Here is a 24269-nt window from a genome sequence, read left to right as displayed (position 1 = left end):
TTAACCACAGTGGACTGGGTCTTTCCATGTCAATTAATGGAGTCCAAGTCAATGCAGATAATGCTTCATTGGCCCTTGTTTCTCAGATGATTCCAGACAATATCAAGTTTATAATGAAAGCCGTCACAATAACTACAATTTTTGGCACCATTTTACCTCACAGTGTTTGAGCTCATAGGGGATGGATATAGAATACTTATGAATACTTAATAATATGGGTTTTATATTTCTGACAGTAATACTCCATTCATTATTCAAGCTAATAAAATCAATTATCCACCAGATGTTAAATATTTATTGGGAACTTATTTTGTGGATGGATTAATTTCTGGGCATTTGCATGCATACACACATAAAATGTGTGGGTAGAAACAGTTGCATATAAACTTAGAAAACAATAATTCATTTTTATCATGATCAAATTACAGCATAGAGTATAATTGTGTAAGATACTGTAATGAAATTGTAGTAATGTACAGCCTAACATTATGGATATTTATTATTAGGTGATTTAATCATTTTTAGGAACATCAGGGTATGTGTACATAGAATACAATGATAATACCCCTTCTAGACAATTAATCTCAAGGGACCACCATTATGTATACAATTTCTCATTAACCAAAATATTTTTATGAAGGTCATGACACTAAATGATTAAAATAGAAAATTATTGTTTTTCTTCATGTATAATGATATTTCATCTATGTTTCCCTAATTCCCTAATTCCAAGGCTCTTTGACAAAAGGTAATAGTAAAAAGCCTTGAAAAAACATGTGTCCTCAATACTTTTCCACATATTTCCACTGTGGATCTTTTATTTCTAAGTTCTACGTGGAATTAAATCATCACTCCCTTCCACATTCCTTGCAAATCTCTAATATTTTTTGTTTTGTCTCATACAATACATCTCGGCTGCAGCCTCCTCCTCCTCCTCCTCCTTCACTCCTTCTAGCCCAATATACCTTTCCTCTCCACCAGATCTAATGTGCCTACATGTCCCTTTAGAAAAGAGCAAGCCTCCTCAGAATATCAAACCAAACACAGCATAACAAGGTGTGGTAAGACTAGGAACAAATCCTCATATCAAGTCTGCATGAGCTAATTCAGTAGGAGGACAAAAGCAAATTTCTAATGTCAAATATATTCTAGCATTTGCTTTATATTGCTACAAATAATGCACAGTGCTTAAAATTATTTTGTCACACACATATAAAAGAAAGAATAAGTCTTATTTAGATAAATGGGCACTCTTACTTAAAACAAAGTATTAGAGTAATTAAAACAGAGAAAATTAAATATATTTGTTGGTAGGTGCTCTATAACCACAAACAGGGAATGAAAAATGTTTACATTTATCTATGAATCTCTGTCAATAAAAAATGTGTTTATATAAGTGCATGAACACTTGTGTGTTTGTAAATTTCTAGAGTTAGAGAGACCAGTGGAAGGCATAAAAATGAAACTTCTAGCTATCAAAAACTAACTTATTAATGGTTGTGAGCCTAGCCTTTAACCCTGGAGGGGGAGACCTGGTGGCACTCAGAGGAAGGACAGCAGGTTACCAAGAAGAGACTTGATACCCTATGAACATATACAGGGGGAGGTAATTCCCCTCAGGAACAGTCATAGGGGAGGGGAATAAGGGGAAAATGGGAGGGAGGGAAGAATGGGAGGATACAAGGGATGGGATAACCATTGAGATGTAACAAAAATAAATTAATAAAGGAGACAAAATTTAAAAAAACTAACTTATAATCAATTTCATGTCATATTTGATCTTTTGTATTATCCTAAGAAGTCTATAGTAGAGTGATGCTTAACCTTCCTAATGGTGCTGTATTATAGTTCCTCACATTGTTGTGATTCCCGATGGCAAAATAACTTTCCTTGCTATTTCTTTACTGTAATTTTGCTGCTGTTATGATTCATTATATACATATCTCTTTTCAAATGATCTTGGGTCATTCCTCCCCAAAAAGGCCATTGAGAACTGCTGCTATAGCAAATATTAAGTGTCCATCAGTAGAAGAATGGATAAAGAAATTGTGGTACATATACACTATGGAATACTACTCAGTTATTAAAAACAAGGAATTCCCAAAATTTGTGGATAAATGGATTGAGCTAGAAATGATCATAATGAGTGAGTTAACCCAGAAGCAGAAAGACTCAAATGGTATGTACTCACTTCTATCTGCATATTAGCCCAAGGGGCATGTCCCACGAAAGCCTTCACTTACCAGGAAACTGAGACAGAGGGGAGGACATTGTAGTGGGACTCTAGATGAGAGAATCATGGGAGAAAGGCAAAGTAGAAGGATCCAGAGGGTCCTAGAAGCCTACAAGTAGAACATTATAATAGGCAGATTTGGGCCCAGGGGTCCCGCTCAAACTAAGGCACCAGCCAAGGACAATACAGGTGGTAAACCTTAAACCCCTACCCAGATCTAGCCAATGGACAAAACACTCTCCACAGTAGAGTGGAGAGTGAGATATTACTTTCTCACATACTCTGGTGCCTCACCTTTGATCATGTCCCCTGGAGGGGGAGACCTGGTGGCACTCAGAGGAAGGACAGCAGGTTACCAAGAAGAGACTTGATACTCTATGAGCATATAGAGGGGGAGGTAATCCCCCTCAGGAACAGTCATAGGGGAGGGGAATAAGGTGAAAATGGGAGGGAGGGAAGAATGGGAGGATACAAGGGATGGGATAACCATTGAGATGTAACAAGAATAAATTAATAAAGTAAAAAAAAAAAAAAGAAAAAGAAAAACAAATCACAAGAACAGAAAGGCAGGAAAAGTTGAGAAATGACATTACAAATAAAGTTTTTAAAAGAAAAAAAATAAAGTAAAAATAAAATTTGTACTTATGGAAACACATATTTCAAAATGTGAAGTTTATGAGTATAAATTTTGAAGTCAAAGTGGCTATTGTACATAAACCATGGATTGACAAACTATCTTCTGTGATTCATTTAACCTACTTAATGTTATCTCTGGGGCAAATTATTACTTGATGTGATGCATGTTTTCTTTAGTTTCATTCTTTCTCTCTAACAAGTAATGACAAGCTCAGGAAAATCACAATTCAGTTGCTTTCATAGTTGTACTAAGAACAATGACTGATATGCACACACACACATACAGACACCCACACACACAAACAAGTTTTTGTTCAATAAAATGTACTGAAATAAAGTAAAATAGGGTAAACACGACTTTTTCTTGAAGATCCTGTCTTTGCTGAAATGGGAAATATATCTTCTAAATATACATGAATATGTGTAGTGACTTGAATAAGAATAAAATTATCTGCTTGAATTCTTCTATCTTGGCCTTCATTATGAAAAAACAAATAGGCTAAAATGCTCTTGAAGATGTTCAATGATTCCTGGTACATGATGGTGTTTAAACAGTAAAATGTGATTTTTCTTCAAGAAGAGATGTAGTCTTAACATCAAGGGTAGAGCTTGACTAAATAAAAAGAGAGAAGAGAAAATTCATACACCTAATTTCATTTTGTCTTTATAAAATCACCAGCTTCCAAGAAAGGTACATGCTGGTGTTCACTAACTGAAACAGTTTGAGAATCCACAGCTAACTCTCACAGGATGACTCAGCAATGCACCCAACTGGGGACATATTCTAATTTAGAAAATAACAGTAATCAAGTAAATATCCAGTGTCTTTTGAAGTATCAGAGGATGATGTTGAATTACATGAACCATTATAGTGGATAAAAAGAAAATAAAACTATGCATAACAAAAGGTTGGATTAAGACTTTAATTCTTTAAATATTCTTAAAAAAAAAAAAAAACACAGGCCAGTGTTGAAAATAACTGTTCAGATGTGAAGTTCTGCAATGGTCTCCATCTGCTGAAAACAAGAAGTTGTTTGATGAGAGGTGAGAGCTACACCTACCCGTGGGTATAAGCATATGCTTGTGTGTCCAACTATTTGCATTTAGAGTGAAGTTTGAAGTTATATTGACTTAGGAAAATGGCTTTAGTAAGTTCTCCTCTGGAGCCCACGAGATCACTAGTCATTGGTAAATGGCTGGGTTTGTACAGATCTAGGCATGAATTTTCTCGTGTAGAGATATACTAAGTCCAATTAGATGGTTGTTGATTACTCCCTCAGTATAAATGCCACTATTATTGCATTGAGGGTATTTTGCTGGGATGGTGATGTGTAGTCCACATGTTCTACAGTTGTGTAAGACTATTGGTTACTTTTATTCTTTAATAACTCGCACAGATACTATGAGAGCACGACCAAATATGACCCTAATAATAAAACTCCAGTTAAAAGATCAACATGTATGAGGAATATCTCATAAGACCCTACTCTAAATGAAGAGCAATTGTCAATTAATGAGTGATTTTAGAGCGAAAATGATTCTTCTCCAGAGGTGGGAATCATACATAGATTATTAAGTGCCAATCTGTTGGCAATAAATACATACAAATATGAGCAATACTAAATTGACTCAATGCTACTAACTAAATTAAAGGTTATAAAGTTGAGATGGAATACAGGAGGAGTTGGAGATGTGGAGAAGGGATAAAAATGGTGTAGATATGATACACATATATGAAATTCTCAAAAAATAGAACTTAAAGAAGTTAAAACAAACAATAAAAAACTAGTATATATTCTCAGTACCTTTAGAAGGGAAAAGTTAAAGCTAAACACAGATGAAATAAAGAAAAAAGGAGAGAGAGAGAGAGAGAGAGAGAGAGAGAGAGAGAGAGAGAGTCAAATTTGGGAAATATTCAAAAAGTAATAAAAGGTGTTAGAACAAAGGTAAAGAAAAATGGACAAAACATTGATATTTATGAGAATGTTTTCTATTTTAAGCAGAAAACAAACAAACACAAACTCACTAGCTTCAGAGCTCTCAGATTGAAGGGAAGACAAATTTAAAATTATTTCCAGAGGAGGCCTATGGGGTAGGATGGGAGTGAAGTGTGAGGAGAAGGAGGGAGACAAAGCAGAGGAGGAAAAGTTTGATGTGAAGAAAAATGAAAAGAAGAAAAAGTTGAATGATGGAACGAAGTAGTTTATGAGTCAGAGGTGTAGAGAACATGAGGAGAACACAACGCAGAGTCATCAACTAAGCAGGGCTCCTAGGGGCTCACAGAGACGGAAGCAGGATCATGGAGCCTGCATGGGTATCCAGCAGGTCCTCTGCATATATGTACAGTTGTTTAGTGTGTGGGTTTTGTGGGAATCCTAATAGTGGGAGTGGGGACTCTTTTTACTCTTCTTGGAACTGGGTTGCCTTGTTCAGACTTCATAGGAGGGTTTGTGACTTGTCTTATTACATTTGTTATGCAGAGTTAAACTTGATATTCTTGGGAATCCTGTACTTTTATAAAGGGAAACTGAGGAAGAGTGGATCTTGGGGGAGACAGGAGATTATATATATATTTAAGAATATATATATATATATATATATATATATATATATATATATATATATATATAAGAAAATTTGAATAGATCATTTGACCTTGAAATGTTTCTAGGTACACTTGACGTTGAAACATTTCCTAGATCATCTTCTAGAATTTGAATATGAACTGCTTGAATTTTTTTGCCTTATGTCTGTCACTGGATACCCTTACCTTCCCCACTATATTATGTTCACATACTTTCATGCATGAATTTCAACTACTCAAAATCCAATCCATCTCATTTGGAATAGACAAATAAATAAAAACATATTTTCAGTTATGGGGATGTACTCTGTCTCTTTTGGATGCGGACAGAGCCACCTGTACTATGATTGTAAAACCTTAGTGTTCTCAAGTTTCCTTCTTTCATTTCTCCCTCCTTCTTCCTTCCTGTCTTTTCTTCTTATCCCATACTTTGTGTTGATTAATCTTATCTGCTTTATATTTTCAGACAAATTTTACTGTAAAGCCTCAAGCTGCCCTATTTTTTTAATCCTCCTACCTCAGCTTCCTGAATGGTAGTTTTATTGAATGTTTCACTGGGTATAGTAGTCTAGACTGGCATCTGTGGTCTCTTAGGGTTTGCAGGACCTCTGCTCAGGCACTTCTTACTTTTATGGTCTCTGCTGAAAAAGTCAGGTGTAATTCTGATAGGCTTACAATTATATGTTACTTGGCCCTTTTCCCTTGCTGCCTTTAATATTTTTCTTGGTTCGGTACATTTTGTGTTTTGATTATTATTTGGAGGGAGGATTTTCTTTTCTGGTCTATTCTATTTGGTGTTCAGTAAGCAACTTGTATGTTTATATGCATCTCTTTCTTTAAATTGGGGAAATTTTCCTCTATGATTTTGTTGAAAATATTTTCTGTGCCTTGGAGCCAGACATCTTCTCTTTCCTCAATTCCTATTATCCTTAGGATTCATCTTTTCATGCAGTTTTGGATTTCTTGGAGGCTTTGTTTCAGGAATTTTTCAGATTTATCATTTTCTTTGATGGATGCATCAAATTCTTCTATTGTATCTTCAACACCTGAGATTCCTTTCTCCATCTCTTGTGTTTTGTTCAGATGTTTCCTCCATTATCATCTTCATTACCAAGGATTTGAAGTCATTTTCTTCTGCTTTGTTTGTGTTTGAGTTCCAGGGTTAAATTCTTTGGGATAACTGGGTTCTGGAGATGCCATCTTCAATTGGCTTTTGTAGTTTGTGTTTTTACATTTGCCTTTAGTCATCTTTCTGTTTTTGATGTTGGGAGGTAGTTTCTGGTGTCCTTCAATAGTCCTTGAGAGCAGTTTGTTGATGAGTGTCTATAAGTGTAGACTGTTCACTTGTGGGTATCAGGGAACTCTTTTATGGATCAGGCAGAAGACCTAATTTCAGTTCTGGGGGACTCTGTTCCACACCCTAGCTCCCCACTGGGTCAGCAGAGACTGATGCTGGTGCTCTGTAGCCCAAAGTTCAGTCCAAGGTAGTGTAGGTACAGCCAGTTATCCTGACTTTGGCTGGGCTTTGGAAACCTTGTCCTTGGCCAATGTCTGGGGATGGGTGCCCATCCTCTCTGGACCAGTTGGGTGGCCTGAGGTCAGACCCACCTGTACCCTGTACCATGTGGACCCCTCTTACTTGGATGATTTTATAATTGTCACCATGCCATTTATTTAAAAATAGCAACTTTTGTCTTCCGTCACTGTATTAAGATAAATTAGCTTATTCCATGAAACAAGAAGGAATTGAAGACCAGGTGTTGAAGTAGTAGAGAGTCTATAAGTTTCAACCTGAGCCTCATAAGGTTACCTGTTCTTTCAAATCTTCAGTTTCATGGGAAGCCATAACTCTTTTATGTAGTTACTGAGGAGTAGAGATTAAAAACACAGAGAATTTGAAACCAGATATTTGACTCTGTAAGCATACAGAGTTCATTATTAGTTTGTTTCAAAATAAAGATCTGCATGTTTTTAGGGACTGACTGTTGCTTCCTGGTACCTTCTCTTGAGAACATATGAGTCTGATTTGACTGGATAACTACAGCAATGGTCAATGAAAAATGTGATGGCCTTGAAATCAGTATGAAAAGTTGAGACTAGAGAATCACTTAACTGTGAAAATAATGATATAAATTTAGAATCAACTGAGAAAAGAGTAAGTGTAGAGAATAATATACTAGTCTAGCAACTCTGCAATTCAAATTGTGAGTATAGCTAAAGAATTAATAGCATTGAAGCTACATTCAGATATGGTTTTTGTCAAGAAAAAAACACAAAAGGCATATTTGAAAAATTATAATAGATTTAAAAACCAAGTAGAGCCAGAATATAAGTAAATGCAAGGAATAATTAATTGTAGAGAGATTGGATGGTTGTTGCAAAGAAACAGAACAACAACAACATAAAAAAAAAATTAAAATCCTCACCTAAGATGTAAAAAACAAAAATAAAAGAAAAGAAGGCATTATGCTGACAGTTTGTGATGGGTTCCCATTCTCCTACCTGGGAAAAAATACAAAATTCTTAGAAAAATATGTTGGAAAATGAGTTTGTAAATCATCAGAACAGCAAGGAATATTGGCAGCTGGCATTAGAAGCCTGAAAAATCACCAGTGTTTCTCCCTTGCCATAAGTGCATTAGGTGCAAATTTCCTCTAGTCTTTTTACCTGGCACTTTAACAGAGAGGCATAAACAGTTCCACAATCATTATAATTGCACCATCAATCATTTTGTACAATGCAATGAGAACACATTTTTATATTGAATTCAATGGCAATGGTGTTTTATTATAAATATTACAATAAAGACCTGGCTGATATAATGCAGTTCTGAGTTTATTCACAGCTAAAGTTTAGGAAAAAGCTTGTAAAATGTCATCATATAATTGAAATGAAAAATACCCTTAATATTCTCTGAGGGTTCTCTTCACATGCAAGATCTTTACAAAAGCACCCAGTTGCCTTTATCTCCTCTCTCAGATATTGGAATTCTTAACAAATTGTCCTTCAGAATCTGTGTATACCTTGTTTCCAATAATAGCTATAACCCAGGCTATAAAAAAATCATCATGATCAAATTAGTTCTAAAACTTAGCCTGTCTTTTTCTGGCTTTTAACCAACAGGTGTATAAAATACTTTCATATTTTCAGTGTAGACCTAGCATGAAAAATAGATGTGAACTTGGATTGGTAGAATAATACAGGACAATCTCTGAGCAGCTATCAGGTCTGATAGAAAACTAGTCACTCCAAAAAAAAAATTTGTCAAAAGGCATCAGATAATCCACATACTGAGAGATGATTTGTCAAACTCAAACATACTGTTCGGATATTAATCTACCTAAAGTATTGGACTAAAACAAGCATGAAAGAATGAAAACACAATGGAATTGATGCTAATATAGGTAGGTTGTAGAAAGCCTGTAAAATTCCGAAAAGGGAAATTTATCTACTGAAAGTTAACAATAGACTCATGCTCTTAAACTTTTGAAGGGAAACAATTTTGATTTAGAATTGTTTTTATCTTGTTTTGAAATTTTATTTATTCAGTAATCTTTTGCCTAAAAATTCTAATAGAAAATTTCATCCACAAATGAGTGATGCAATTATACTACTTCCATCCCTCCTGTTCCTTTGTCCAACTCCCCCTGTGTCACCCATACTGTCTCTCAAATTCAAGCCCTTTCTGTTTTTTCCATATTGAAAATAGATCTTTTTCTCCTGATTTATCCTAATTTCCATCTCCTTTTCCCTACTTCTCTCAGTTCCTCCTCAACTCTACATCCATCTAGATTCATACTCTTTCTGGCTTTTATTAGAAAACAAGCAGCCTTCCTAGGAAATAACAATATAATATAATAAAAACAAACATAAGAATTGAATGAAACTAACAAGGAGAAAGAAAAGAGGCCAAGAGAAGGCCAAAAATGGAGACAGATTTGATTGCATATGTCAAGAATCCCCCCCAAAAAAACACTAAATTGAAAGCCATAATCTATACGCAAAGGACATGTAGATTAAAGAGGAATATAATAAAATATAAAATATTTTAAAAAGAAAATACCTTGGCATGACACTATGAGATAAGGAAAGCTCAATGATGCAGTTATTTTTGTTTTCTGGTGACCATCTAATGTTGGGCATGTGGCCTAACCTTAACAGTAGTTATTTCCACCAATGAGACTTCCTTGGAGGAAACTGAATTATTTTCATTGGCAATTGCTTATCAAATGGAGACATATGGGGGACATAGTGATGGGGACATATGGTCTCTTTCTTTCAGCTTTTAGACCTCATCTGTGAAGACCTGGTAAAGTAACAAACATCTGTAATTAAGAGAAAAAAAAAGACCTGTTAATGCACATTCTTAAAAAAAGAATTCACTCTTCCACTAACTCTCAGGAAGCTACTGGAGAATGTGTATCAATAAAATAATGGAGAAAATCAACAAAATAAAGCACCCAGAATCAAGAGTTTATTTATATATTACTACAGGCTTATGATTGCTCCTGAGATTTGTCATGTAAATAAGAAAACAGTTAAAATGTAAGCACTATTTTTAAAATTCAAACAAATTAGGAAAGAGTAACAATATAATGTAAATAAAATATGTGATATATATTTTAGAAAAAATTACCCCAAAGGAAATTAACCCTAGCATGATTTAATTCCTATGTAAGTAAACATCAATTAATTTAATAGGAAACTAACAGTACACATTGATTAGTCAAATTGATGCTGATAATATATTGAAAGAACCACATTGAAGAATATGAACATTTTAAAGAATTACTAAGAATACTATTTTTAGAAATCAAGACAACATGCAAATCTGTAAAAAATGATATCTAAATTTAATAAATAGTAAATTACATCACACATGAGGGATTCACATGAGCTACAGATGATACTGATGATTTTTTAATATATTTTTAATTAATTTATTCTTGTTACATCTCAATGGTTATCCCATCCCTTGTATCCTCCCATTCTTCCCTCCCTCTCATTTTCCCCTTATTCCCCTCCCCTATGACTGTTCCTGGGGGGGATTACCTCCCCCTGTATATGCTCATAGGGTATCAAGTCTCTTCTTGGTAACCTGCTGTCCTTCCTCTGAGTGCCACCAGGTCTCCCCCTCCAGGGAACATGGTCAAATGTGAGGCACCAGAGTATGTGAGAAAGTCATATCCCACTCTCCACTCAACTGTGGAGACTGTTTTGACCATTGGCTAGATCTGGGTAGGGGTTTAAAGTTTACCACCTGTATTGTCCTTGGCTGGTGGATACTGATGATTTTTAACCTGCCATTATTCTGTTCTTTCTTTTCAGTTTTATAAGATAAGGAATCATGTATTCCCCAGATGGTCTCAATCTCCCTTTGAAGCCCAGGTTGAACTTGAACTTCTGATTTTTCTGCCTTCACCTACCATGTAATAGGATTACAGATATGTGTCAGCTTGTCCAGCTATCCAGCTATTTTTTATGCTTAGGCATGACTGAAACTCTGAAAGCTATAGGCATTTAATGTATATAGCTTAACAGCATAAGGTATTTCTTATAAGTATAAGCCTGCAAAACTTTCAACCATCATCATTCAATTCTATAAACTTACTCATCACCTACAAAAGTTGCTCATGCCCTTTCCTTATGCTAAGAGGAGTTAACATAGGCTCTATTCCCTTAGCAACTTAAAAACTTTTAACCTATATTATTTATAACCATCAACCCTATAGTATATAATAATGAAAAACATGTTTATTTTAGTTTTTTAAATGCTTCATGAAAATGCAGCAGCTATGGTTTAGTCATACCACCTAGTTATTGCAGTTTTAAACCAGTATTGACAAGTACTGAATAATTTAATTTCAGCAAAATTTCCTTATGGTCAAAATTAAAATTGAATTAAGCAATGTATTTCAAAGAGGTCTAAATACTATCATCCTTATCGCAAAGCAAATTAAAATTGAATTTATAATATCTTAGGCCATGCTTTTAAGCTTATTGATTTGATAAGTATAGTCATGATAATGTAGAAAGATCCAGCAAGACTGTCCAGTGGGTAAAGGTTCTCTTCCTTGAGCCCGAGAGCCTGAGTTCAGTCCTGGGACGCACAGAGTAGAAGGAGATAATGCCCTTCTGCTGGTTGGCATCTGAACTCCATACATGCACTCTGACAATCTCTCCCCCAAATTGGAAAGCATACATCAAACCGTTAAGAAAAAAAGTGAAGAAGGAAATATGAAAATAAATATATTGCATCAGAGAAATAAATAGTCCCATATGTTAGTAGAATAAAAACTAAAATGTGTACCTTCCAGCTCACAGATTACCAAACTCACGAAAGAGGAATGGTGAAGGCAGTGGTTTAAAAAAATAGAAGTCAAAGCTGAATAAAAATAACATGAAGGAAAGAGCCCAACTTTTCAATTCTGACAATTTATATAGCCACAAACCTCTTCATTTAAGTGTATAAGAATAAAAGGATAAGAAAATAGGAAATTAGCTTCTTAAAGTTACATAAGCACCAAAGAGTACAGTGTTCTCAGCCCAACCATAAATAAGAAGAGAATCACAGAAACACAGGCCAGATCCAGGCTCAGACGGTTACAGGAAGATTCTCCAGCCTGTACACAGTCCCACCTCATGTCCAACTATATGGGACAAGTAGGTGACACTTTGCCCCATCCTCATTTGCCAGTTGAGTCATAGCATTTTTACTAATCTCCAATCTCCTTTCTTGGTATGGGTATGTTTAAGGTTTCTGTATTGCCATAGTTTAACTTTGACAAGTCACAAGTGCCTAGGAATATATCCTATCTTCTAGAATTGATTATTTTGTTAATATTATGAATATAGCACATTCATGTCTGCATGGTATAAAATTAACATATATGACTAAATATTATATAGATTTTATAAGATTTAGTATAAAATAATTACTTTCTATTAGTAACTCATTGAAAGGTGTTTAAATATCACATTTTCATAGTTATATGCAATTAAAATATTAATTTACCATATTGTTTCTGAAATGAGCTTGTTTATGATAATTTTTTCTTGGTTGTTAAAAATACAAAGTCCTAGTCTTTCTCCATGAAGATTAAATTCAATGGAACTACAAGGCCTGACAATTTTTATTCAATTCCAGATAACTCTTAGATCTAGAAAATTAAGAAATTTATGTCACACAGATCTAGATAAATGAACAAAAGTAGATGAAAGAAATAGTTCAAGACAACAGGAAGGAAGGAATTCTTTTAACCTATATCTGTGCATATATATTTAATACCTCACGACCACCCCCACCCAAAAATTACACTGATTTTGTTTCAAAGCCAACCATAAGTATGCATACTTCTATGATATATATCAACCTAGTCACTTAATAGAAACATATCAATATGCAAATATATAACATTTGCAAAATATTTTCAGACATATATTTTTCTATAACCACCCACTTTTACCCAAAAAAGAAGAGCTCTGATTCCCGGTCCAAGTGCATCTTAGTTGTGGAGATTATGGGAGATCATAGTCTGCTCTAACCTGAGGCAGGTCCAGAATTCCAACCTATCTAACCATTGCGTCAACATTACAATTTAAAGTAGTTTCTATTTGCAGTGTTATTTAGGAGGAAAGGCAATAGCTTAAGATACAGCAAGGTTGATTGTACTAATGTACTGCCAAGTTTAGAATATAATTTCACACTTCTGTAGTTCCTGATGAAGTATAGCAAGATCGGGGAATGTGGCTCTTAATGTCCCACACGCTTTTGTTTTATATACAAGGTGACTGACACCAGAAAGGACAGCAGTCCATTGGAGTCATAATTAAGCTTGGATATAGTAAAATTCTTCCTGGGTCAGTTACTATTGGACGTTGGAACTCAGGTGCTTCCTAGCTATTAAAAAGATGTCCAAAACTTAGATTTTTTTTGTGGGCTTTTGAGTGACTAGAGATGTGTGCTCTTAAATCACGTAGAACTCAGCTCAAAGCACAGTGTTTCCTCCCACTAACAGACATGATAAGGGTAGAAATCGCCACTCAAATAGAGCTTCCCCTTCTGTCCAGTGCTAAGCTCTCCCACCAGTGTAGATCATCTTTCCATGCCCCATCAGTACCTACAAGCGGAGGGACTCACTCTTGCATTAGCTACAAGCCTTAAAGCTCCATTCTTTAAGACCTGCCAAGGCCAGGAGACATGTTGTGGGTACCCCATTGACCCCACTATTGGAGGAAGAGTGCCTAAGAAGCCCCATCAAAGATAGAAAGAACTATGGGAATGGGTATATATGTATGTATTTGTTGCAATTTCTTTATTTATATGGCTTGGGAAGCCAATAACGGGTACAATGAGACTGTTGTGTATTTTAAAGCTACAAGCACTACAGTGGGCAGAATCTAAACTACAACTAATCTACTAGTAAACTGAAATAAACTACTCCAATCCTATGTCCTCAAAACCCACAAATATCCCAATCACCTGCCAATCTGATCCTCCTCCAGCAGCCTCTCTGCTCCCAGCTTCTCCCACCTCCCTTGGAATCCCCGCCTTCCACTTCCTGTCCTTTTGCTCAGCTGATTGGCTAAACAGCTCTTTATTGACAACCGCTACATCCACTCAAGGCATCCCTCCGCATATATTCCTGGTTGTCATTGCTTTACCAAAAACACCACCATTTGATTGCGAGGATGGTTTGGTCTGAGGCCCCAGACTTGCTATACGGAAATTTTTCAAATAGTAATAGCATCCTTCTTCACTTTTCTCAGGTTCCATGTTTAGAAGGCAAGTTTTTTTGTGTTGCCATGTGAATTTTGTTTTGTTGAGTTCATTTTTGTTATAACCTCATGATATTTTGCAGTGATATTTTTCTTAGAAATATGTTTGTTAGACAGCTGTTCAGGATCTATTCTGTATGTGCTGTAAAGTTGGGTCTGACTGTTGCCTTGGTTATCATTAAGAACTGTGGTGGTTTAAAAAGGTTTCTGGAAGATGTCTCCACCTGTGTAGAGAATTGGAAACAAATGTTACTGATATCCTTTTATGACCCCTGCCCCCAACTCAGGAGATAGGTATCATTTAGTCTTTTTGTGTAAGATACAAGGTACAAGTAAAAGCCACATGGCTCTCTGACAGAAGTGTTTTAGATTTTTTTCTAATTTAAGCCCTATTTTTAGATAGTGTCAAGTATGTCTCTTATCTATAATCTTATAAAGAGAATGCGAAGCACAAGTCTTAACAACAGGACAATGATTTGAGACATACAAGGTGAATTTACTCAGCTATGTTGCTTAACTCTAAGTCTGGGGAAAGTAGAAATGGTGTAAGTTTTTTGTAAGAAAAAAATCCTGAAATCAGACAAGCATTATAACTGAGATAAGAAAAATTAAAAATGAGAAAGTGGGAGATGTGCATATTAAGGGGTCCAACAACAATGGGCAAGCGAAGAAGTATCTCCTTAATGAAGCCCTCTTTACAGTACGAAGTACTGGAAGAATGTAGGCAAAAGAATGAAAATTTCTGGTAGAGTTTACAAATCATGCTAATGGAAAAACAAGCTTTAAGAGATGTGCATATAGTATCTCTCCCGGCTCTTCACAGAAATGGGTCCTTTTCATAGCTTTCCAAAGGACAATATGGGGCTCCCTTTGCATTTTCTATTTTCACTTACCATACTTGCCTCCAAGTTACTATATTGTCCGTGGTCGCTATAAGCTTTTACTGAAATGAACACAACTTATATATTTCAAATGGACTAAATTAGTGTGATGCATGGTGCTTTGTGATAAACTGCCAATAAGAAGGATGATTTCTCTGTAATACTTTGAAGCCCACAAGCATTATACAAAATAAAGACTCCTCAAATTGAATGGGAGAGGGGAGGACCATGTGACTTGTGCTGATTAATTGCTGTGACACTGTCCTTCTGCTGGCTGGGGGAGGAGTCTTTTGCTATTCTTAGGTACAGAAGTTCTTGTAGGATGACCTCAAAGCTGTATGAATTCTTTCAGTTTGTTAACAACAGCATGGCTTTAGGGCAGACAACCCCATTAGAATTATTACATCCATTTATATTAATTTTTGATACAAATCTTACATTGCGGGATACTTCTAGGTTTTTAAATATACACTGAATTTTACCCAAATATGTTTGTTTTTCATAAATCATTCCTGGTGTTGTCTAATTCTCAGACATTTGTAGAAAATTAAAAAGAATCTTTACAAAAGTCCAAGCAAGTATGCTATCTTAATTTATGTTATATTGTGAGTAAAATTAGGATCCAACTCTCTTATAGTAGAATAGCAAATCCAATGATGCTCAATTTTACATCATGTGAAAAGTTACATATTATTTTCTTTTGTAATATATTTTATTATCTTTTGAGGATTTCATACATGAAAATGTCATATTTTGAACACACTCCTCTGTACTCCATCCTCCTTTCAATTTCTCTAGATCTAGCTCACTCTTCTAAAATCCATGTCCTCCCCTCATTTTTTTGTAGCTCACCAATTCCAGCTTTTTCTGCTCATATGCTCATGAGAGTAGAGGTATTTTCTAGAGTGTGGCTGGCCTATCAGGGCCATAGCCATAAAGACATTAAGTTTCTTTCCCACAGAATACATAAAGTGCCAATTGGTCCTTAGTAAGACTGATCTAGGCTGGAAAGCTGGCTGGATTGCCTTAATGCAAGTCTTGTGGAGACATCCATAGATCTGCTGACCTCACCAATGCAGGTAGCTATAATGTCCAGAAGACAACTTTTCAGTCTTAATTTTCTCCAACCTCTGTTTGTTAAAATCTTTCTCTTCCCTCCTCCGCTATTATCCCTGAGCATTACAGACAAGATGGAATAGCTATATAGATATTCTATTTGTGGCTGAACATTTCACTGATACTTTTTCTCTATACTCTGACCAGTTATGAGTTTCTACATTAACTGCACTAAAGGACATAAAGAAAGATTTCTGATGAGGTCAGAGAATTTCATTAATCTGTTTGTTAAAAAGATGCACATTTGTACAGCAGTTTGGCCTTTGTACACTCGGCAAAATAGTATTAGTATGTTGAACCACCTGGAGTGTATTTCAGCCATATTTAAAGACACCATAGATGTTTGCTACAATATGGAAAAATCAAGTTGATACTGATCAGAAAACTTCTTCCTTCATACTGACTATCTTTCCTTATATCTGAAGGTACTGTGCAGGCTACCGGGATTGGGGTAGTCATCAACAGTCTTACTCAGCTGTGAATCAGGTGAGCTAAAATAATGGCCAACATGGTAAGTTATGGCCATGGGTGCAATAGTGGAATGAATGTTATGGAGATAACCAACTGCTTTCTGATTTGATTTAAGGTACATTTCAGAGCAAACTGAATGTTTAGACCATAAAGTTAGAAACTTAAAGTATTACAAAAAGATTTGTGAACTATATAAACATTTTACCCTGTAAGAACTCAATTTTAACCCTAAAATTAGAAACTGATGTTTACTAATAACTTCTTATGAAATTCATAGAATGATTTCTTGCAAACGCCAAGGAAAACATTGTGATAAAGAAACATGGCCTTAACAAAAAATATTGTCTTTCATGGTAGCACTGTCATTGAATACATACATCTTCTAGCTCAGAGGAAAGACATTTAATATTAATAATATGGTCCTTATTCCTATAACTGTGGTATTACTTATCAATAATGCTATGTTGGCTCCAAACATCCTGTGTGGATACAGTAGAAACTTTGTAACAAATCATATTTGATTTTCTACAATGGCATATCTGTTATTCTGATAATGAATATCTATGTAATTAAGTCAATCCTTGGGTAGAAGTTAATATTAAAAGTCAACACAAAACCAGGGACATGACATCACATGGTACACTATATTGGGTGACCATTTTATTCATTAAGACTGACTTCAAGAACACAAGTTCAAAACACAGTTGTCACCATCATCATTAGAGCAATGATAAAGGTATTTTACATAGAGACAAAATGCATAATCAATTAAAGTCTAGTCAACATTAAAATATTTCATACTACAGATCAAGTGTGATGGCAGAGGCATTAGGTGTTACAGTTGAGTTTCACGGAGGTACATAGAATGAAAAGCTTACTGGAAATCAAATTCAATCAGACCAGAATTTTCATTTCAACCTTTTCTCCTATGCCTCAGGTAACTTAGAATTATTTTTACAAGAGACATTTTTTTTCTTTCCTTAGTCACGGATAAAAGGAGAGTCTGGAAATACTAAGGCCAAATCAGTGTACGAGGGTTAATGGATTTCCATAAGTATATACATATCTCCAGATATTTCTAAAGTCTACAGGAAGATTTTTGATAGTAAAGATATTATTCAAGGAAAAAAAAAAGCTTAAGCAGCAAAGATTTGAAGAGTATATGTGATCCTTCAGAATCATTCTCTACATATCATGGAACAGGAACAGAGCACAGAGGTGAATTTGGAAGAGGTTTGCAAACCGACACTTGTGGTGATATTTCATTTAGAGAAAAAGAAAATAAATGTTATTTTCAGACATGAAATCTCCATATAAACATTAAGTATCATTATGGTTAAACATTCTGAGCACAAAAATGTTTGGTTCTGGAAACTTGTTAAAAACTACTGTTTTTATGCTTAACCAAATGTTGTTAAGGATTATTAATGAAACCCTCACAGCTTTAACTGATCATTAGGCCCAAGATGATTGAGACAGCCTGTGTTGATGTAGCCTTTGACCTCCCTGAAAATCTTGGTAGCTACATTGGTAAATAAACAGCCTTAAGCCAGAATTATCCTTGTCCTTTTTTCATTCACACTTGTATGACATATCAATCCTTTATAAATTCAGTGAATCACAGCATGCCAGTCTAGGAAGCAAATTTAGATTTCACCCAGAAATCAGCTCTAATTTTCCAGGTCATATTTACTCCAAGGTATGCTAAAATAGCAACAAGTGTATCCTCCTACATGTCTGCAATCATAAACACGGCAATATACCTGCTGAACACCAGAAATAAGGAAATTACCTGTATTCCTCATTTTGCTGAAAATTCCTGTTTTCCAAATTTTTTTAGTCTATTAAAACTTTTCATAAGACAATCTAGTATTTAAAACACGATAAAAATAAATGTGCATTGTTGATCCCTTTAGAAACACAGATGGCATTATAAAGAAACAGAATGTCAGTATTTTCTACAAAAATGGTATTTGCCCATTTGTCTCATAAAGGTATCTCGGATTGCCTACTGTACCAACAGTTCTCAGAGGAGAGGGTTTTTGTTTTGTTTGTGTTTTGATTTTTGGCAAGATGTTCAGGAATGGAAATATTCTGAATGACACTATCACAAAACAAATGATAGCTGCATAAGGGTGGCTTGAGTTTAGAATACATACCATTTCACTGTATTGCTATTTTAAGAGCATGAAGTTAATTGCTCATCTAAATTTTCCCTATGACGAACTTTAAGACTTCCTCATGAATGGTGCATTAATTAGGTAGAATGTGTGATTGCAAATGACACTACCATAAAGACAAATTGTTATAATGCCTAGAGCCAACAATTTCTATAAGGTAGCTCCCAAAAGCAAAACCAAACTAAGAACAAATATAAAAAGGAAAGTGTATCTGTGTGTGTGCTGATGTGTGCATATGATAGTCCTAATATGTCAATAAAAAGATAGGGAACCCTAAAAATGATAATGAGTATTTTATTAATCACTAAGCTGTGAATTCCAATTGCATGTCACAGAGTTTGTAGTTCTATTACAATTCTATACAGTAGATATTATTTTCTTCATACAGGCAATAATAGACTTAATAATCTTAAAACTCTAAGTAGCAAATGCAGGATTAATGTGCAAGACAAAAGTGAAAATTACAGATCAAATAATGGATGCTTAATACTAACAATTGATATGCATTTTTTATAGATAGCTACTCTGCCATCTACACGTATTTCGTTAATTAGGATGAGCATTATCAGTGATTGTTTTTAAGTCAAGAATGTATCATTACATACGTCTCCATTACCAGAGAATATTGAGGCCTTAATATAAGTGAAAGTTGTTTCTGAGTTTCCTAGAGAAAAAAAAAAGCTATAGGCAACTAATGACTGATGGGAGAAGAATTAGCCTTTCCCAGGAATATTACCACTTGTTGGTTGTTCAACTCAGAATGCTCAGTAATGCTTTTTAAAGGATACTGAATTCACTTGAATAAAATAAAATAATGGCAAAATTGGTTCACTAAATTATATAACTTTTTAAAAAGTAATGCTTTTTTCATCTAGAACAGGAAAAAAAGAAAAACTCTTTGCCTTCATATTGCTAACTGCCTGTATTGTCCAGCAGAAGAAACATACAGCAAATCACAGTGCAAACAGTCTGGATGTTTCACAAATAGAACTTCCATATGACCCCTACAATCAACTTCTACCCAAAAGTTACCTTTTTGTAGGGAGACCTGCCTACTTATTTTTATTGTGGCATTTCACAACAACCAAGCTATAGGATCAATTTATGTGCCCACCTATGGGTGAATGCGAATTATGCTGTATTTAGCAAATGAATGGAATTAGAAATCATGTGAAGTTTTATAATCCAATCTCACAAAAACAAATATTGTATTTCACTGATATGTGGAAGCTGACGATGGGATGGAAGAAGAATATGAAACTAAAGTAGAAGTACTAGACACTGGAAAGAGGAAGGGGAAGATGAAAGAGGGGCAAATATATAAAGATATTGACATGATCAAAATACATTTTACACATTTGTGGAAATATGATAAACTTCTCAGATTGTACATTTAATATATGCTAGTTAACAGGGAGGAGGGAGAACTGAAGGCCAGAAATCAAGAATCTTCATATTATTTATAAATTAGTAAAAGTAGATATATTTTTTTCTAAATTTTTTTCTATTTAGGGCCAAAGGCAAAATCAGTGCTGAATTACCATAACTTTAATGTACCTTGTTACAATGACCAGCACTGGAAAACACTTCCAGGTCAGAGGGTACCCAGAGTATCATCATGCTTTTTCCTATTTGAAAAATTAAGATAGCTGATCTTTAATGTGTGTTATCTTTTTTTTTTAGCAGGGTCTCACCCTAGAAAATGAGCTATAAGCAATGACTGTTTGGTTGAGAATTAGCCTCTCCAAGGGATAAACCCCTAAACAGTTGTTCAATTCACAGTGGTCAGCCCTGGCACCATATACATACAAATAATAAAAACAGATTCAAAAGACTGTATTTATATATTCATGCACACACACACACACACACACACACACACACACACACACACTGTGTCTTATGTAATGATAATAATAAAAGAAAAAACAGGGTATAACTTGGGAGGAGACAAGGGACATGGAAGGGATGGATGGGAGGAAACTAGCACTGACTGGAGGGAAGAAAAAGGATAAAGATGGTGATGTTAAAAAAAAAAAAAAAGGACACAATTAACTAGAACCATTTAGTTAAATGATAATCTTGCTTCTTTTTTTTTGACTTTCATTTTTCTCATGTTTACCTTTTTGGTTAAGATGATTTTTGTGCCCAAAAGTGATATTTGAAAATAACTGGTTCATGATGCATCATAAAAGAGACACTATGAAACACCATGACTCATGCAAGCTTATTGCTCTTTTGAGCAATGACAACCAGTGTCAAAGTGGATGATTCGTTGCTCCTTAACCTATAACATACATCCACACATAGACAGATATTCTGGGGAGCATTTTAAGATTCCAGGTTCCTCAAAACATCAGACCATAACAGTATGAGACAGTTTCTGGTTTTCCATCTCCCTCTCTCCCCAGAATGTTTTTTTTTTTATGTGTTTAATGATTCAAGAAAATGAAACTTCTTGAAGTTGTTTCATTTTCTTTAGAACACTTTGAGCTTAAATAGAACTGCATAGGAGCGCCAATTTCAGTCTCCTCCTATGGTCTCTCACTTCACACCCACTTTCAACATATATTCAAAAGATACTAGAGCCTTTGGATTTAGCTCCTGACTGGAGGCTCTTTCAACACAATATTCTGCCTGAATAATAAATTCCTACAAAGTTAATTTAAGGGTATCCAAGGTTTTGATTTCAAAACAAAACCAAAGTCTACCTTAAAACAACTATTTGGAGAAGGAATATTTGAAATGTCACAGACAGGGAGTCATACGATTTCAATAAATATTTACTTTAATGAAAAGATAATACTCAAAACTTATATATGTTAGTGACTATAAAAACAAATATGACATAATTACCATTATTCATTCATTAAGTGGCATTAATGTTGAATAAATGCATCAGATAATAAAATTCCCAGAATCCATGTCAAAGAAATATGTCCTTTAGGGGAGGCCATTTAAATAAGTGAGAAAGTAGAACAAAGAGTGATTTTTAAAAGAGCAAACAAACAAACAAAAACAAAAAACAAAAAACAAAAACTAACCCCCTTGATCTGACCATACAACTAGTGAAACATTTGTAAATACTAAACGATTGGCTGGGAAGTTCCTCTAAGAAAAATCCAATAAACGGAAAAACTGGAAACCTATTATAAACGTGGGGTTGAAAGATTAAATTTTCCAAAGACTTTATAGAGTTTTTTTTTTTTTAATCTGAGACCAGCCAACTTCTGGGATTTTTCCACGAATGAATTTATCATACAAAATTTCAAGCTCAGCAGCACAAGTAATACATTTTGTTCTTGTGCACTAGAAGCCCACACTGAAGCAAACATCACCCACATTTTCACTCTTTAAATCCCAGGGTGCTGCAGGGACATTCTCTGCTGAAAGAGTTCACTGCAATGCACTGAAGGAGACATAAAAGACATATACAAACAAGTTCTCCTGACACGAAGGATTCCATTCCTCCTGGGTGCTGTGCTGCTCGGGATAGCCGACTCATCTCCATTGCAGGATGAAACATTTATAAAATGGGGTCTTAACTTTATAGAGTTCCCCAGCTTTCCCACACAACACCAGGGTGGAAAGGATTCTTCTGCATAACTGCAAGGAAATGCAGAGCGGGATGCTGTGCCCGCAGGGAGAAGAGAGAGAATTCTCACTGACCTTTTTGCTGTTTAAAGGACTGAATGGAGCCTGAGTGGTGGACCATTTTCACTCTGCGCGTTCCAGCGGAGTTGAGGAGCAGCCCGAGAGGAATGCGGAAGAATAGTACCCAGACTTTCCAGAGACACTCCGGGGCTCTGACTAATCCCAGAGCCACCTAGCTCATCGCAATCTGACACCTGCTTTAGCCAGCATTTAGCTCAGAAGGCTGTGTGCCCGCCAGTCTCATCGTCATAGCAACGTGGGAGGGCAGTCCCAGGCCAGCTCCCCTCAGTGGCTACTTCTGTAATAACCCCACATCCTGGCTGTTTCTAAGTGCTGCAGTAAGGGTGGGTGTTGTAAGGGGTTTGCTGCATGTGGGAGAGAAAGAAATTTCCTAAGGGCATCACATAAACCCAAACATTCCCCTAGAGCTTTCATGAGTGCGCTCATTTTCAAGCTGTGAGCTTCCTCTCACACCCAGGCACCAGTATTAATTTCCTAGAAGTTGATCTGCAAAAAAAGAAGGGTGAAGTTGGCATCTGTCCTGATAGGAGCTTACTAACAGATGTCTTGCTGTTTTCATCTTTCCTTCTTAAATTTAAATGTGGAGGTGGCCACCACAGCACCTATGATCTGTCCTAGCAGATAAGCACTAAGGTCTAGAATGTGGCATTTGAGTTCTCTTCTGCTGCTGCAGCTACTTTGATTTTAATGTTTTCTGTGATACCGAAACGTTTAATTCTTCCTAACAGGTGCTAAAGACGTATCATCAACGGTATTCAATACGATCGTGTTAAAGCCACAAAAATAATATTATACAGCCGGGTGTGGTGGAGCACGCCTCTAATCTCAGTACTCTGGAGACAGAGGCAGGTGGATCGTTGTGATTTCGAGACTAGCCTGGTCTACAAAGCTAGTCCAGAACAGTCAAGGCTACACAGAGAAACTCTGTCTCAAAAAAACAAAATTAATAACAACAACAACAACAACAACAACGATGATGATGATGATATATTATAAAAAAAACTAAACTGAGGCTTACAGCAACACACAAGCCACGTTATCACATACATGGGAACCATATTTGAAATGAAGGTACATAATAGCCAAAGAAATTAAACAACCTTGGAAACACCAGCCTGCAGTAACTAAATGAGACTGAGAACCAATTCAACACATTTTCTAGTGCAATCTGCTTTTTTTCTCCATATAACCAAGGCCACATAATCTCAAGTCCCAAATTTCTCCCATAACGAGATAAAGTATTATAGAACAGATGTACAACAAAAAGGTCTGTTGGTTCCTGAACATGAAAATGTGTGAGACTAATTAATTTAGAATGAGGTTAAGAACTAAATAAAAGTATATTTTAGAATGAAAATGAAATTTCAAAATTTAAAAACTTCAAATGGGTTAAGTCACTGTTAGATTTTCTTTGTAGTTATACTTGTTGCATGAGGTAAGTAATGTCAGCTTCAAAGAAAGAGACAATCCCATTATGCACAGGTGTATAGATCCAGAAACTTATAACTATAATTGTTTACTATTTGTAATGGTTACTTATTGTAGATAGATTCAATCAGGCAATTCTCTGGGTGCTTTTTATATCACCAGTAAGAGGATATGATGTAATCTGAAGGAAGAAACAGAACAGGAAGGAGGGAGTCAGAGTCAGAGCAGGTGCTTCTGGGATCCACCCTGAGTAGAAGGAATATTGAATCATCAAATAATATGCCATG

The 24269-nt window shown here is 35.4% G+C and overlaps 1 protein-coding gene across 1 annotated transcript in view; it reads right to left on the bottom strand.

Annotated features, from left to right (window-relative positions):
* Positions 1–22849, bottom strand: part of ANO3 (anoctamin 3) — a 236171-nt gene extending 213322 nt beyond the window's left edge. Inside the window, exon 1 of the mRNA XM_084775285.1 lies at positions 22549–22849. Within this exon, the coding sequence (XP_084631411.1) occupies positions 22549–22594 (46 nt within the window). The 5' untranslated portion in view covers positions 22595–22849. The remainder of the gene's footprint in view (positions 1–22548) is intronic.
* Between the last annotated feature and the right edge of the window lie 1420 nt (positions 22850–24269).

This window comes from Acomys minous (genome assembly GCF_964271855.1).
Source record: "Acomys minous genome assembly, chromosome: 3".
Taxonomy (NCBI): domain Eukaryota; kingdom Metazoa; phylum Chordata; class Mammalia; order Rodentia; family Muridae; genus Acomys; species Acomys minous.
Note: the sequence above shows the minus strand (reverse complement) of the source record. Positions and strands in the feature narration are given on the sequence as shown.